The 13678-nt window shown below is 65.1% G+C and overlaps 2 protein-coding genes across 8 annotated transcripts; one reads left to right on the top strand and one right to left on the bottom strand.

Moving 5' to 3' along the window:
- The first annotated feature begins 124 nt into the window (after window positions 1–124).
- Window positions 125–6219, top strand: LOC106836186 (mesothelin). 7 transcript variants are annotated; one of them, XM_044746929.2, is made up of 12 exons: window positions 133–264; window positions 868–942; window positions 2878–2965; window positions 3651–3694; window positions 3791–3890; window positions 4169–4368; window positions 4464–4619; window positions 4754–4896; window positions 4973–5100; window positions 5419–5513; window positions 5751–5937; window positions 6013–6219. In XM_044746929.2, the coding sequence occupies exons 3-12, from the start codon at window positions 2881–2883 to the stop codon at window positions 6099–6101; spliced, it is 1227 nt and encodes a 408-aa protein (XP_044602864.1). In that variant the 5' UTR covers window positions 133–264; window positions 868–942; window positions 2878–2880; the 3' UTR covers window positions 6102–6219. The 7 variants fall into 7 exon arrangements, with proteins under 7 accessions (XP_014704389.1, XP_014704391.1, XP_044602864.1 ...); XM_070485289.1 differs by having other exon boundaries at window positions 184–264; window positions 4476–4619; XM_014848903.3 differs by lacking the exon at window positions 868–942 and having other exon boundaries at window positions 125–264.
- Window positions 6220–6502: 283 nt separating this feature from the next.
- LOC106836265 (mesothelin-like protein) lies at window positions 6503–12391 on the bottom strand. The gene is made up of 11 exons (XM_070483998.1): window positions 12267–12391; window positions 10925–11291; window positions 10655–10845; window positions 9831–10287; window positions 9270–9457; window positions 9030–9185; window positions 8830–8957; window positions 8069–8199; window positions 7900–7994; window positions 7388–7643; window positions 6503–6919 (listed from the first exon to the last, which is right to left on the bottom strand). The coding sequence occupies exons 4-11, from the start codon at window positions 9937–9939 to the stop codon at window positions 6678–6680; spliced, it is 1305 nt and encodes a 434-aa protein (XP_070340099.1). The 5' UTR covers window positions 9940–10287; window positions 10655–10845; window positions 10925–11291; window positions 12267–12391; the 3' UTR covers window positions 6503–6677.
- Window positions 12392–13678: the final 1287 nt, after the last annotated feature.

The following is a 13678-nucleotide window of genomic DNA, read 5'->3' as shown; positions in this document are numbered from 1 at the left end:
CACGCCTGGTGCACGACGCCAGCCCAGCGGAGCCCCCACCCATGGCCAGCCCGGGCAGCCCTGGGCCCCTGCGCGCCGCCTCCTCCAGGCGGGCGGGCGGCTCCTCCGCAGGGTCTCCGCCCGCACATTCCTGCGGCCTGAGCAGCTGGTGCCGCTCCCAGCTGCCCCGAGAGGCCCCACTCGTTTCCCTTGACAGACGATAGGCGGCCGGCCCCTTGACCACCCCACTTCCCAGCTGGGGAAACCGAGGCAAAGGAGGCTCAGGTTTGGTTGATCGCCCTGGAATATCAGAGTCACCGTGGGCAGGGCCCGCCCGGAGCCTGGGGAGGGGCCTGGGGGTCTCCAGGGACCAGCCCAGCGTCCAGGCTCACGGGGGGCTGACCACGGCCTCATCCGTGTGGGGTGGGGACAGCGGCCCGGTCAGGGTCTGGGTCGTGCGGGAGGGCATGCCCGGGAGGTGAGGGTGAGGACACCTCCATCAGCACCTCCAGCCGAGCTGCCCTGGGGAGCAGGGATAAGGCGGAGGCTGGTACTGGGGCCCACCTTGGGGTGGAGGGGTCCCGGCCAGCCCCAAACAAGCAGGTTTAGGGGAGGTGGGGCAATCCCTGCCCCCTGCTCCCCGTGGATGCCCCCTCCCCAGTCCCCACTGGACTTGGGGAGCAGCGAGAACCACCCTCCCCGCCACCTCCTCCACTATCCTCAGAGGGTGGTGCCCTCAGAGTCAGATCTGCCCTAGCCCCAGCTCTTCCTGACCTCAGGCTGTGTGACCTCAGGCTGGCCACACAGCATCTCTGTGCTTGGGGAAGACTAAAGGGCCCTATATCCAAGACCTCAAGCCTATAATCTGCTTCCTGCCTGCCCTCACAGAAAGGCCTGAGGTTGGCAGGGAATGTGGTCTGACTTCATCGTCCATCACTTGAGGGCCAGACTTTGGGAACTGAGGTAGGGCTGGGGTGGGACAGGTGGGGCAGGAGAGAACCTTGGCCAGTGTCCTGCAGTTGTGTCCCTGCCAGGGGGTGTGAGCTCATGATGCTCGGGCTGGGGGGAGGAGCTGGCCATTCCTCTGTCACAGACGCAGCCACCTCTACTTCACACTCCATTCTGAGGAGCTTGTGGTCCACTTAGACCCCAGACCCCACCTGGAGAATAAAGGAGTCTAAGGGCAGGGGCAGGAGGGGAAAGGCAGAACCAGTCCTCTCTGTGGCCAGACCCCACCCCCAGGGTCCTGGACAGGGCCTGAATCTTTCTTGCTCCAGCATAGGCCAGCATCTGAGCAGGGCCCAGCATGCAGTAGGTGCTCAGCAAGTGTGCAGCTGGTTAAAGAGTGACAGGTAACCAAGTGGATGCTGGTCACGCAGGACTCAAAGTCAGAGATGGGACCATCCCCTGTGCCTTCCCTGTCCTGCCCCCGCTGGGACCCCCTAACCTGGCATTTTAAAACAGGGAAGCATCAGAGTGGCCTTGCATGGCGAGACCACTGCAGCGCTGTCTGGGGGCCATTCCATGTCACACAAGTACCGGGCCTGGACCCGTGGGAACGGGCGTGACTCCTGCAGGTTGAGCCCCGGCCACTCTAGCTGTAGCCCTCAGTGCCTCCGTGGCTCCAAACTGGCCTTCCTGGGGGGTGACATGCAGGTTCCAGGGCCCACGGCGGCCAGCACCTGGGGAGCTTGGGTCCCTGGTTCCATGGGGCTGGGGTGGGGCAGAGGGTCTTGCTTGGGCTCACCCACCCCAGGAGCGGGGGCCCCACTCACTGCTTATTTTCTGGTCTGGGGTCTGCTCTGCGGCCTGGCAGGGTAGGGGACCCTGGGGCTTTGCCTCTCCCAGGACACACCCTGAGGCCGGGCTCCCTGCCCTGCTGAAGAGGTTGCTGAAGTGTGAAGTGCCCCTTCATTTCTAAGCCGGTGGCTGGGCGGGCCCACAGGCCTGGGTGAAGGCTTGGGGGTGGGGATGGCTCTGCTCCAGCCACTCACAGGCGGCCTCTGCCCTGGGCCTCCCTGGGAGGGGAGAGTGTGGAAGGTGGTTTGGTCTCCCGCAGGCCACACCCTAGCCCGGGACAATCCTCCTCTGGGAGCGGCTCCCCATCCACCTCCCCACCCCACACTGGCCCGCAAGGCCCCTAATCTCACTTCAGAAAGCACACGGGATCTCCACAGAATGCCCACCCACCACCCCACCTAAGGTGCTGGTGGGCGGGAAGGGGCCTCGCCCTTTGGCACCATCACAGGCCTGTTTCAGGAGGGACCTCAGAGGGGAAAGCAGAGGGGCAGGTGGGTCCTGCTGGCCTCATCCACCTGGCAGGGCCCTGGGTTTGCACAAAGCCAGCACCTGTGGCCAAGGGTGTGGTAAGGTGGAGAGGGGAGGATGGCCACGCCCCAGGTTGGGGGGCCATCACCACCCCAGGGGGTTCCTCACAACCCCAGCCCAAACTGCTCAGTCTCTCTCGTGTGAATAGGGAAACTGAGGCTAGGCTGAGCCAGAGGCAGCCCTGCCTCCTTGCACTAAACTCTTCTGCCCTGCCCTGCCCTGCCCTGCAGGAGAGCAGGGACGGGCGTCAGCTGCCGGCTGCCCGCCTGGGTTCTCCCAGCTGCGGGCCGGGCTGACTCAGACCCGACACCCCCTGGCAGGAGGGGCTGGCTTCCCGGAGGGGGCAGGCCAGTCAGGCTGGTTGGTTCCGAGAGCAGGGCCAGAGGCCACACAGACATTACTGCAGGGGCCTGAAAAGGTTCGACCTGGGACCCCTTGGGGCGCTGGGATCCCTGCAGCCCCACAAGGCCCTGCGCTGGCCTAGGGTAGGGGCATGGGTGGGGGGAGCAGTAGGGACAGAGTTCTGTCCTGCCCAAGTGGTGAGGACATCACAGTGGCTGTCCCCCACAGATCATGGCCTTGCAGACTGCTCAACGCCCCCTGGGGTCCTGCGGGACCCCCACCCATGGCAGCCTCCTGCTCTTGCTTCTCAGCCTTGGTGAGTGACAGGGGTGGGCAGCCACAAAGTGTTGGAGTGCCAGGGAGCTTGGGGGGTGCAGCCAAGGGTCCTTAGGGGGCAGGACCTCAGGGAAGGCTCGACCTGTCCCGTGCCTCCTCCCCTGGCTGTGGGCAGTGCTACCCCTCTGGGCAGGTGTCCTGAATCTTGGCAGGTGCCCGACTCCCGTGCAGGTACCCTAAGTCCTGAGCAGGTGTCCCGAGTCTAGGGCAGGTGTTCTGAGCCCCTGGCAGGTGCCCGACTCCCGTGCAGGCCGTCAGCCATGACTCTGCCCCCAGAGATGACTGTGTCCAGCACCCTTGCTGGACCATGGTGCCCCTTGGGGTTGGAGGCTGAGCCGGGGCAGTGGTGGGGGCTCAGGCCAAAGTGAGGGTGTTGGTGGGATGGATGTGTGGCTGCCCTGAGCAGCGAGGCCCCAGGAGGAGGATGTGGGAGTCCTGGGCTCCCTGGTGGGGTGCAGGCTCCTGGCCTGGGATGGCGTGTCATGGGCTGTGACACCACGGGGTGCAGTGTCCCTGATCCTCTGCTTCCACACCTGTGGGGTTTGTATAGGTCTGGGGGCCAAGAAGGGGCAACTCTGCCTCCTTGCCCTGCAGGGAGGGGCCTGCAGCAGGCCCACCCAGAAGCCCCTGGCCATCCCCTCAAGCCTTGTGCCCCCTCCCCGCAGGGTGGCTGCCACCTCCCGGGGCCCAGGCTGCAGACACAGGACTGGTAAGTGCTTCTGGGGAAACAGGAAGGAATCCCCCTGGTGAGGTTCCTGGATGCAGGGCCACACGCAGCTCAGCCACAACCCTGCTCTGTCCTCAGGGCTTCGTGACCCCCTGGCTGCAACGCCCCACCCGGGACCCGTCCTGGCAGCAGCCTGAGCTGACTGTCGTCCTCCAGAGGGCCCAGCGGAGCACAAAGAGTGAGCATGGCACCCAGTCCCGTCAGGCATCAGGAGATCTGGGGGTGGGGGCTGGGTTTGTGGGGTCTCACCTGCCCCCACCTGTGGCCCTTCCTGGCTGCTCAGCTCATTCGATTGTGACAACCTTGAAAAGTGGACAGAATTGCCCCACTTTGCCAGTGGGTAAACTGAGGCCTGGAGAGGGTCATGCGTTGCCTAGGGTCTCTCTGCAGGCGTGGGAGGAAGAGGGGGTTGACTGGAGAAGCCCACCTCCGCCGACCCCCTGCCTGCCCCTGCAGCGAAGGTTTGCGCCCTGAGCCAGAAGGCTTGCCCCCCGGAGCGGAAGGCCACTGTGGTGGATGAAAACCTGGTCTTCTACGAGGAGTGGGAACTGGAGGCCTGTGTGGACGCGGCCCTGCTGGACACTCAGATGGACCGAGTGAACGCGATACCCTTCACCCACCAGCAGCTCGAAATTTTTAGATGCAAATTGAACCAGGTAGTTCATTCCTCAGGTTCCCACCTGCCCGCTGTGCCACAGCCTTCCCCAGCCACCAGGCAGCGCTGTGGCCCTCGAGGTCACGCCCTCGGCAGTTCTACCCACAGGGGTACCCCGAGTCCCTGATCCGGCGCCTACGGTACTTCTTCTATGCGGTCACCCCTGAAGACATCTACAAGTGGAATGTGACATCCCCGGAGATTGTGAAATATCTGCTTAAAATCAGCGAGGGGCGCAGAATGGATGCTCAGGTGACCACCTGCCTGGCGGACGCAGATGGTGTGAGGTTGTGCAGGCCTCGGGGGGGAGATGCAGTGTGAGGTTGTACAGGCGTGGGGGGATATGTCTTTTCCTGCCTAAGGCACCTCAGTGGCCCCCTCCACAGGTGGCTGTCCTGATTGCCCGCTACCTGGTGGGAGGGGGCCAGATGGACAAGGCCACCCTGGAGACGCTGGCTGCCTTCCGTCCCACCTACTTGTGCCTCCTCAGTCCCGAGCAGCTGGACTCCATGCCACACAACGTTGTTTGGTGAGTCGGGGGTCTGCGGGCGTGGTGGGCATGCTCTGCTCTGAGCTCACTGCCCGGCCCCATGCTGCTTCTCCAGGGCGGCCGGGCCCCAGGACCTGGACACGTGCCGCCCACCTCAGATGGACGCCCTCTATTCCAAGGCCCGTATCGCCTTCCAGAACATGAGCGGGTCTGAGTACTTTGCGAGGATCAAGCCCTACCTGGGTGAGCCGGGGAGGACCTGGGGGGCAATGGCTGAGGCCCCTCCATCGGCACTGCCAGGGTCTCGTCTCACTGGGCTGCCCGCTGGAGGTGTGACGGGCGGTCAGCGTGCCCTTTCCCCCTCCAAGTGTGCGCAGGCTGAGCCCCTGTGATTTCTGACCCTCCCGCCTCCTACGTCCCCCAACCCAGAGGGTCAGGTGGTCACCAGGCACACCTGGGGCCCAGGAATCCCTTAGGAAGAGGGAATCTGGGAAAAGTAAGTGGGCTGCTTGTAGCCTGTAGTCAGAGGGTGAGACTGGGGGCTCTTCTCCCCTGGGGCAGGTGGAGCCCCCACCGAGGACCTGCAGGCCCTTAGTCGGCAGAACATACACATGGACATGGCCACCTTCAAGAAGCTGCGGACAGAAGCTGTGCTGGTGCGGCCACGCGAAGGGCGGGGCCCCGGGGAGGGGCGGGGCCTGTGGATGGGCGGGGCCATGGAGAAGGGCGGGTCCCCACAGTGGCCTCCCCTTGAGCCGGCCCGCTCCAAGGTCTGGAGAGGCCAGGCAGGGTCGTGAGCCGAGGAAGTTTGGGGTGGTTTGGGCACCGTGGAGCCCAGCAGCCTCCTACGGGAGAGCAGGGAGACCCTGACGGCCGCCTGGGGCCTCTGGCAGCCGCTGACCATTGCCGAGGTGCAAAAACTTCTGGGTCCAAACCTGGCGGGCCTGAAGGCTGAGGAGGGCAACAGCCCCGTGCGGGACTGGATCCTCCGGCAGCCGCAGGACGACCTGAACAGTCTGGGTCTGGGTCTCCGCGGCGGCATCCCCAACGGCTACCTGGTCCTGGACCTCAGCTTCCGAGGTGGGTGGGGTGGCCAGGTGGGCGGGGTCGGGGCAGAGCGAGGTGGAGGGTCTGAGTCGCCCCCTCTCTGTGCAGAGGCCCTCTCGGGGGGCCCCCGCCTCCTTGGACCTGGACCTGGACTCACTGTGATCCTGACTCTGCTCCTGGCTGTGATCCTGAACTGAGCCCACGGCTCCGGATGCCCCGGGACACCCGCCCTGTGGTGGAGCAGGCTGGAGCTGTCTCTGTCCGACCCTGAGGGTACTGGAGCCCAATAAAAGAGGACGCGTCCCCCTCTGCAGAGGTGCCCTGTGGTGTTTTGAGGACGGGTGGGAGGGCCCTGACAGCGGTTAACCTGGAGTCAGGCACTTTGAGCTGCAGCCCCTCCTGTTCGTACTTGGAAAGGGGGGCCCTTGGTACCTTCCCAACATTGTTTCCACTGCCTGGGCCTCCCCCGAGGCCAGGCCAACACTCGAGGTGGTTCTGGTGACACTGATGCCCCGGGAGATGGCAGGCGGAAGTCCTGTTCCAGGCTAAGAGCGTCTCTGAGCCCCTCCTTGGGCCCAGAGCAAAGGGACACAAGCAGGAAGATCGCCTTGTCGTTTATTCAAATCAATCGGCAACGTCAGGGAGGGCCACGGAAGCCCCTCCCAGACCCAGTTCTTCCTCCTGAAGGAGGCCGGAGGGCTGGGGCGGCATCTCCCTCAGCTGGCTGGGCGGGTGACCCGGGGTGGTTGCAGCTCCTCCTGGGGCCCAGGTCCTCAGTCCAGCTCCAGGTCCTGGGAGCTGGGTGTGGCTGAGGACCAGCCCTGCAGGCCCCTGGGAGGTGGGACATTGGGTAGGGGTCCAGCTCCACCTACCAGCCCCAATTTTCCTGCATGTGGTGCCCGGGCAGCGCCGTCTTTGGAGGCCACGGTCCAGGCGCCCCGATACAGCAGCCATAGGAGGCTGGAGGGCAGGGCCACAGCAAGTGGCAGGTACCCCAGGTTGGCTGGTGGGCTGCCTGTAGGCGGAACATGGAGGGAGCACCCGTCAGTCCTGGCTGGGAGCCACCCCCAGGGCTGTCCTGGCAGCCTGCTGGGCCTAGCAGCCCCTCCCCCTGGGCTCCAGGCTCACAGCGTCCCTGTGGTGGGGAAGGCCATTGAGGACCCCATGTACAGCCGCTCCTCTGGGCCCCAAAAAGGATCTCGAAACTTCCCCCACCCCCTGCCCCCCATCCCGCTGTCTGCTGTTCAGCCGGTTTTGGAGGAGATGACTGTCCTTCAATAACTCAGTGGGCGATGGAGAGTGAAGCATGTCACCCAGATGTCACCCAAGGAGGCAAATGGAAAAAGAGTTGGTCAACGGAGTAGGAGATTGGGCACAAAGCAAGGAATTAGTCGCAGTCTGAGGTCCACAAGGCTCAGGGCAGACAGAGCAGAGGCGGGGATCATGGCCCGTGATGGTGAGGGTGGGGTGGGGCAGGCCGTACCTGAGGTAGGAGCGTCATTCCCAGGCCGGCCTGAGGTGGGGGCCAGATGGGGCGCCCAGGGGGTGGTGTTGGGCGTCACAGTGGTCGGGCGGGCTGGGTGGGTGGGGCCGATGGGGTCGGTGTCCAGGCCCAGCTCGCCGAGGGCCGAGCTGTTGAGGCTGCGGAGCCAGGAGCTGATGGTGGGGTGGCTGCGAGCCTTCTGCAGGTCCCCCACGTTCTGGCCCAGCAGCGTCGTCACGTTGCCCACACTCAGGCTCTGTGCGAGAAGTGAGGGGGCCATGGGGGGAGGGACGGAGGGGCCCACAGGGGTGGGCTTCGGGGAGGACCCGGCAGGTTGGTGACTAACCGGGGAGTCAGAGCCGGCAGAACCAGCCTGGAGAAGTGACCTGGGGCCCACACTGTCCGCACACCTCTGCGTTTGGGGTGCTTGGGGCCCTGGACCCATGACCTAGGGCTGCCCTGGCTTGGCTAGGCCACCCCCCCGCTCCCCAACAGGGCAGCCCCGGGCCCACCTGCAGCACGCGGGGGTTCAGGTTGGTGAAGGTGTCGATGTCCATGGAGACGTTTTCCTGGGCCAGGTGCTGCAGCTCCTCCACGGGGGCGCCGCCTGGGGGCCGAGCAGTGGTGAGGGGGGCGGGGGCTCTGGACGAGGGGCGCCCACATACGTGGCCGGGGGCTCACCGAGGTACGGGCGCATGAGGTGGTAGTAGGTGGCTGTGGTCCTGGTGCTGCCAAAGGCCTCGCGGGCCTTGGCGTAGAGCACGTCCTTCCGGCTCTGAGGGCAGGAGGAGATGTCCAGGGCCCCGGCCAGCCTGGGGAGTAGGGGAGGCTGACAGGCAGGCTGGGAGCCCCTTCACCTCCAGTTGGCCGGGCCTGGCTCTGCCTGAACCACAGCTTCCCTCTTGCCCTCTGTACTGGGCTGAACTGTGTCTCCCAAAATTCACGTCCACCCCAAACCTCAGAATGAGACCTTACTTGGAAATAGGGTCTTTCCTGTTTTTGGATGTAATAGAATTAAGGTGAGGTCATACTGAGTTAGGGTGGGCCCTAGATGTAACGACTAGTGTCACAGAAGGGGGAAATTTGGGCACAGACATGGCAGAGACAGCCGTGGGACGATGGAGGCAGAGATGGGGGTGAGGTGGCCACAAGCCAAGGGCTGCTGGCACCACCAGAAGCTGGAGGAGGCAGGAAGGGTTTCACGGGGACCCCAGCCCTGCGACACCCTAATTGCAGACTGCTGGCTTCCAGACTGTGAGAGAATACATTTCTGTTGTTTTAAACCACTCAGTTTGGGGTACTTTGTGATGGCAGCCATGGGAAACCAACACACTCTGGTGGCCTGGCTGGGACCCCTTCCTGAGCCTCAGTTTCCCCCACCCTTCTGGCTGAGAGTGGAGGGGAATCCACAGTGTGGGCGGGCAGGTCGCTGGGCAGCTCACCGGAACTCTGAGGGCCGGATGGCCCGGATCTGCGGGGGGCTCATCCAGCAGAGACGGGAGCCCCCAATGGCCACCAGCAGGGCGCTGGTGACCGTGCCATTGTGGTCCAGGAACTTCTGCAGGACGGCCTAGGGACGGGGCTGGGGTCAGCAGGGCCAGGGTCAGTGGGGCGCCCTCCTACCCGCCCACGGTGCCCTCACCTCGGTCTGGTTCTCCAGGGCCACGTCCGAGGCCAGCAGGGCCACGACCGTGTCTCTGGACGTGATGTTCCACTGGCCGATCTCCGCACGGGAGTAGAGGTAGGCCAGCGAGGTGATACGCCGAAGCTGCTCCTCGGGGATGCCGCGCGGGTAGATCTGAGGCGGGCGGGGGGGTCAGGCCACACGGCCCGGCACCCGCCTACCCACCCGCCTCCTCCCACGGCCCGGTTCTCGGCGCACCTGAGCCAGCTTGGCCTTGACGACGCGCTGGCACTCAGTGGGGAGCGGGTGCTGCAGCAGGGGGTCCAGGTTGGCCCTGAGCACGTGGCTGCCCAGGCAGGACTCGAGCTGTGAGCAGTCATAGCGGACCAGGAAGAGGTCGTCCCGCAGCGTGGCCGCCGTGATGTCGCCACGGATGCAGTGTCTCCCTGTGGCCGGGGGTGGGGGCGGGGTGGCGGTGTTGATGACCCTGGTCAGCTAACTTCAGGCCCCACGTCACTCCTAACCTTGACCCCTCCTTGACTCTCTCCCCAAGCTTCACCCCCAGCTAAGAATTCGACCCAGAGCAGACTGACTCAACCCTGACCTTGACCTCGACTCCCAGCCCAGCCCTGGCCCTGAAGTCTAGTCCCACTGGACTCTGACACCCCTCACCCCGCCCTAAGGCTGGATACAGACTCCTCGGCCACGCTCAGGAGGTCCAGCAGCAGGTGAGGCTGTGTCTAGGTGCCCCCACTCCGGGATGAGGAGCCCAGAGCAGGAGGACACGCAGTGTCCCCAGGCCGCGGTAGCCACACTGACCTGTGCCCCTCTTGGGCCTTGAGGATGCTGCCTTGGCCTCGAGGAAGCCGGTGACGAAGCGCCTGGTGTCACGCTGGCTGAGCTGCCCTGCCCGGCATGCAGCCACCATGCTGCTGAAGAAGTCCAGGCCCACGGCCTGGCATGGTGGGCATGGACATCCCGTAACCCGGAAAGGGGCCACCTGGTCCCTCCTCCCACCCCACAGACAAACCCTGTGTTAGGGGGTGACTGGGGGACACCACTCGGGCATTGGGGTGGTCATACAGCCGACCGTCAGGCAGGGATGGGCTGGTGGAGTGTCGGCTGGACGCTCCTCTCCGTGTCCATGGCCAGCTCCGCCGCCCCCCACCCAGGGCACCGTCCTACCTCCTGCACCTGCACCCACAGGCCAGGGCTGATGTAGGTGGCCAGGCGTCCCAGAGTCTGCAGCCCTTCCAGGTTCCAGGAGTTAGGGGGCCTGGTGTGTGGGAAGGGGGCACTGTGTTGGGGTCTGGAGCAGCGCCCCAGTCCCTGGAAGCCGCCTGCCCCTCCCTTAGCGCACAGTTCCCAGGGCCTGCCCTGCTGGGGACACTCGCCTGCCCAGCAGAGACTCCCAGCACGGGTGTCTGGGCAGGGGGATTGTAGGACCCAGAAGGTGGGGGTAGCACCCCCAAACCTGTGCCCCAAAGGCATCAAGGTCAGAGTGGGGCTGTGAGCTAGAGTCAGAGGTTGAAGGTCAGCAGGGCTGTGGACATCAGTGATCTCCTGGGCCAGAACCCCAGGCTGTCTCCTGTCTCATCTCAAGGAAGGGAGGCCCGGGCAGAGGGGACGGGGCCCCCGCTTACCCGAGCCTGGTCCTCCCACTGGCCAGCAGCGTGTTGAGGGCAGCTTGCTGGGTGGTGGTCAGCCGGGGGCAGCGCTGCAGGTTCTGCAGTACCCGAGGGTCTGAGGCCACGATACTGGACGCATCCATGTCACACACCAGGATCCCGAGGAGCAGCAGGTCAGAGGCACTGAGCTGCGGACGGGGCCCTCCCTGTGGGACAGCAGGTCAGTACCAGCCTGGCCCCACTGTCCGTCCATCTGTCCGGTCCCAACCAGCCTGCGAGGCCTACCAGGCAGGCCATGGCTGCGTGCCGCAGGGCGGCCCTCTGGTCAGGCAGGTTGGCCAGCAGCTCCGTGTCCCCCTGGGCTGCGTGGCGGATGAAGGCCTGGCAGTCGGCTTCCCTCACCTGCGTCAGGCTGTGGGCAGGTGGGGGGCTGTCGAGAGGGCAGGGGCCAGCCAGGGATCCTGCGGGGTGACTCGAGGCGCCCCTGGGGAGCTGGGGTCCCTGGGATCCAGAGGAGACACACTCAGCCTGCGTCGGCCGGACGCTGGTGGGGAGGGGACACTCACTTGTAGAAGAGCAGAAGGTCGGCTGGGTGGAACGGGAAGTCGCCCTGGAGGCTGTGCCAGGCGGCCAGGTTGGCCAGGCAGCTGAGCTGGGCAGGGCGGGTGGCGTGTCACTCCCTTGTCCAGCCTGGGGCTCGCCTGGCCCCCTCCTTTCAGCCCCCGTCCCCTCCTCCAGCTGCCCGCCCTCTGTCACCTGGACTTTACATGTTCTTCCTCCTGCCTCAACCTCCACGTCAGAACCAGCCTCAGAACAGGGTCAACCCAACCTGAACGCCCGCACCCCCCCCCCGGGGTTCAGGCCCTTCGCCCACCCCAGCCCCCCTTGTACCCCCAGCAACCCATTGAGATTCTGCTCATGCCAACGCCACCCCCGGCCCAGACTTCTTGTCTGGCTTGGCCTGCTTTGGGGTTGTTTCGAATTTACTCCGAATTTTATAATGAGACAAAACGACAGCTTTTCTTCCTTCCTTTTTGTAAACTCAGGGGCAGGCGATGTTTGGGTCAGCTGTGGCCGAGGTGGCTCAGCCGGCCCCTCCTGTAGCCCAGGTTGGGGAGAGGCCAGCAGGCTGAAGATCCAGCCCGGGGGCCCAGAGGACCCGCTCCAAGGAGGGCGCCACGTGCCAGATGGAGGCAGGAAGGGGCCAGCGCTGGCCAGGTGGACAAGCCCTCACCCCACCAAGAAGAGAAGGCACGGGGTCTGTGGGCAGTTGGCAAAGTTCTGGACACCATCCAAAGTGGCCACTCTGGAGAATCACCCAAGAGAGGGAAGGACTGACCTCAGAGGGTCAGACCTCCAGTCATATCGGGGTCAACCTAAGACACCTCTTAGGCAGCTGTGAAGTTGGCGGGTTGGCTTAGGGACAACGCACGCAGCATTTCCAGCACAGCCTCGTCGTGCTCCAGGCCAGCTGACTCTGCATGCAGCCCTGTGGTCCTGGCCCTTGCTGGCCTGTGTTCTCTGCTGGAGACGCCCTCCTTGCCTGCCCGTCACCAGAGCCCTTCTCCAGGGAGCCCACCCTTGCCCTCGACACCCTGGCCTGCTCTCGCCAGCCGTGGCTGCCTACCTGCCAGGCTTTGAGGGGGACCTGCTGTGATGCCATCCTCCTGATCAGAGCTGAAAGTTGGTCCCGGGACAGCTGCCTGGCTGGCTGGCACCAGAACCCTTGCAGGAGGGAGGTGTTGGCACTGGGCAGAAAGGAGGCAGGCCGTGAGGGGTGGAGGGCGGGGGGGGCAGCCAGACTGCTGCATGCGGGGTGCAGGTTGGATGCCCCTACACCGAGGGGTGAGACACAGCAAGTGCGGCTGGCACGGCCTTGACACAGGCGGCCCTCCTGCTGCCCTCATTCACTCATTCACTTTCGCCCATGCATTTCTGCCACGAGCACCCGGTTGGTTCCAGGCTCTGAGATACGAGCGGGACTTCAGTGTGGCCGCTGCCCTGACTCCGGGTCTGTGCTTCCTCCCGAGGCCCTGTCCCCACCGGCTCTGAGCTCTGGTGGGCTCCGCAGTCCCGGTGATGGCTGAGGGTTTGGAGGAGATTTGGCCCGGGCACCTGCTGGTCATCCGCAGCCAGGCCACCTCCTCCCTGAGCCTTCCTCATGCTGTGAGTCTAATAAAGTCTGTGCGCAGGGAAGGGTCTCGTGGGCCTTTAGCCGGGCCTGGCTGGTCCAACTCAGGCCTCCAGCCCTGCCTGACTGGTCAATAGCCTGATGGCTGAGCAGTGACGGCCAACCCTTGGGAGAGGGGCGGACGGCTGAGCCCATGCACGAGACCCCTGGACAGTACACAGACTTGACAGAGCGCCTCAGTCTGGGGCCTGAGAGGGCGGCACAGCCTTGGGGCAGAAGGAAGGAAGCCGGGAGGACCCAGGATGAGAAGCCACCACCCACCAGGCTGAAGGAAGCAGTGTGAGCAGTGGGGGGGGGTCTCAGGGGGGGACCCCGCCCCAGCCATCTGCGATAGCGATGTGGGCGAGACTCTGATGCAGGGCACCAGGTGCTCTGGGCCATCTGGGGCAAGGCGGACCTGGGCAGGCAGGGCCAGGCCTACAGGCTGGAGCTGGGAGTTGGCAGCCCTGCCATGGCCACATCTGGGCCATCAGAGATGGTCCCCACCCCAGCCCAGCCAGGGAATGAGCTGCAGGACTCAGAGCTGGCAGGAACGGCTGGCACTCACCTGGCCCACAGGTCGGCCCGGCTGGCATCCAGCCCTCCGTGGGAGAAGCCCTCAGCCTGGGGGCCAGAGCAGGGGACAGTGAGCCACACCAGGAGGGCGAGGCCCAGGCTCACCAGGACACCTGGAACAGAAGGGGTTGTGAGCAACTGCTGGCCCCGTGAGGCTGAGTGCTGCCCGGGGGAGCACGTGTGTGGGAGTGTCCAGCATGGGTCTGACCAGGGCTTCCTGTGTCCTGGGGTGGACCTGTGGCCACCCCAGCACGGAGACCTCGGGGTCACCTGGGTAAACTCCTCCCTCTACC

The sequence above is a fragment of the Equus asinus genome, chromosome 14 (assembly GCF_041296235.1).
Source record: "Equus asinus isolate D_3611 breed Donkey chromosome 14, EquAss-T2T_v2, whole genome shotgun sequence".
Taxonomy (NCBI): domain Eukaryota; kingdom Metazoa; phylum Chordata; class Mammalia; order Perissodactyla; family Equidae; genus Equus; species Equus asinus.
Note: the sequence above shows the minus strand (reverse complement) of the source record. Positions and strands in the feature narration are given on the sequence as shown.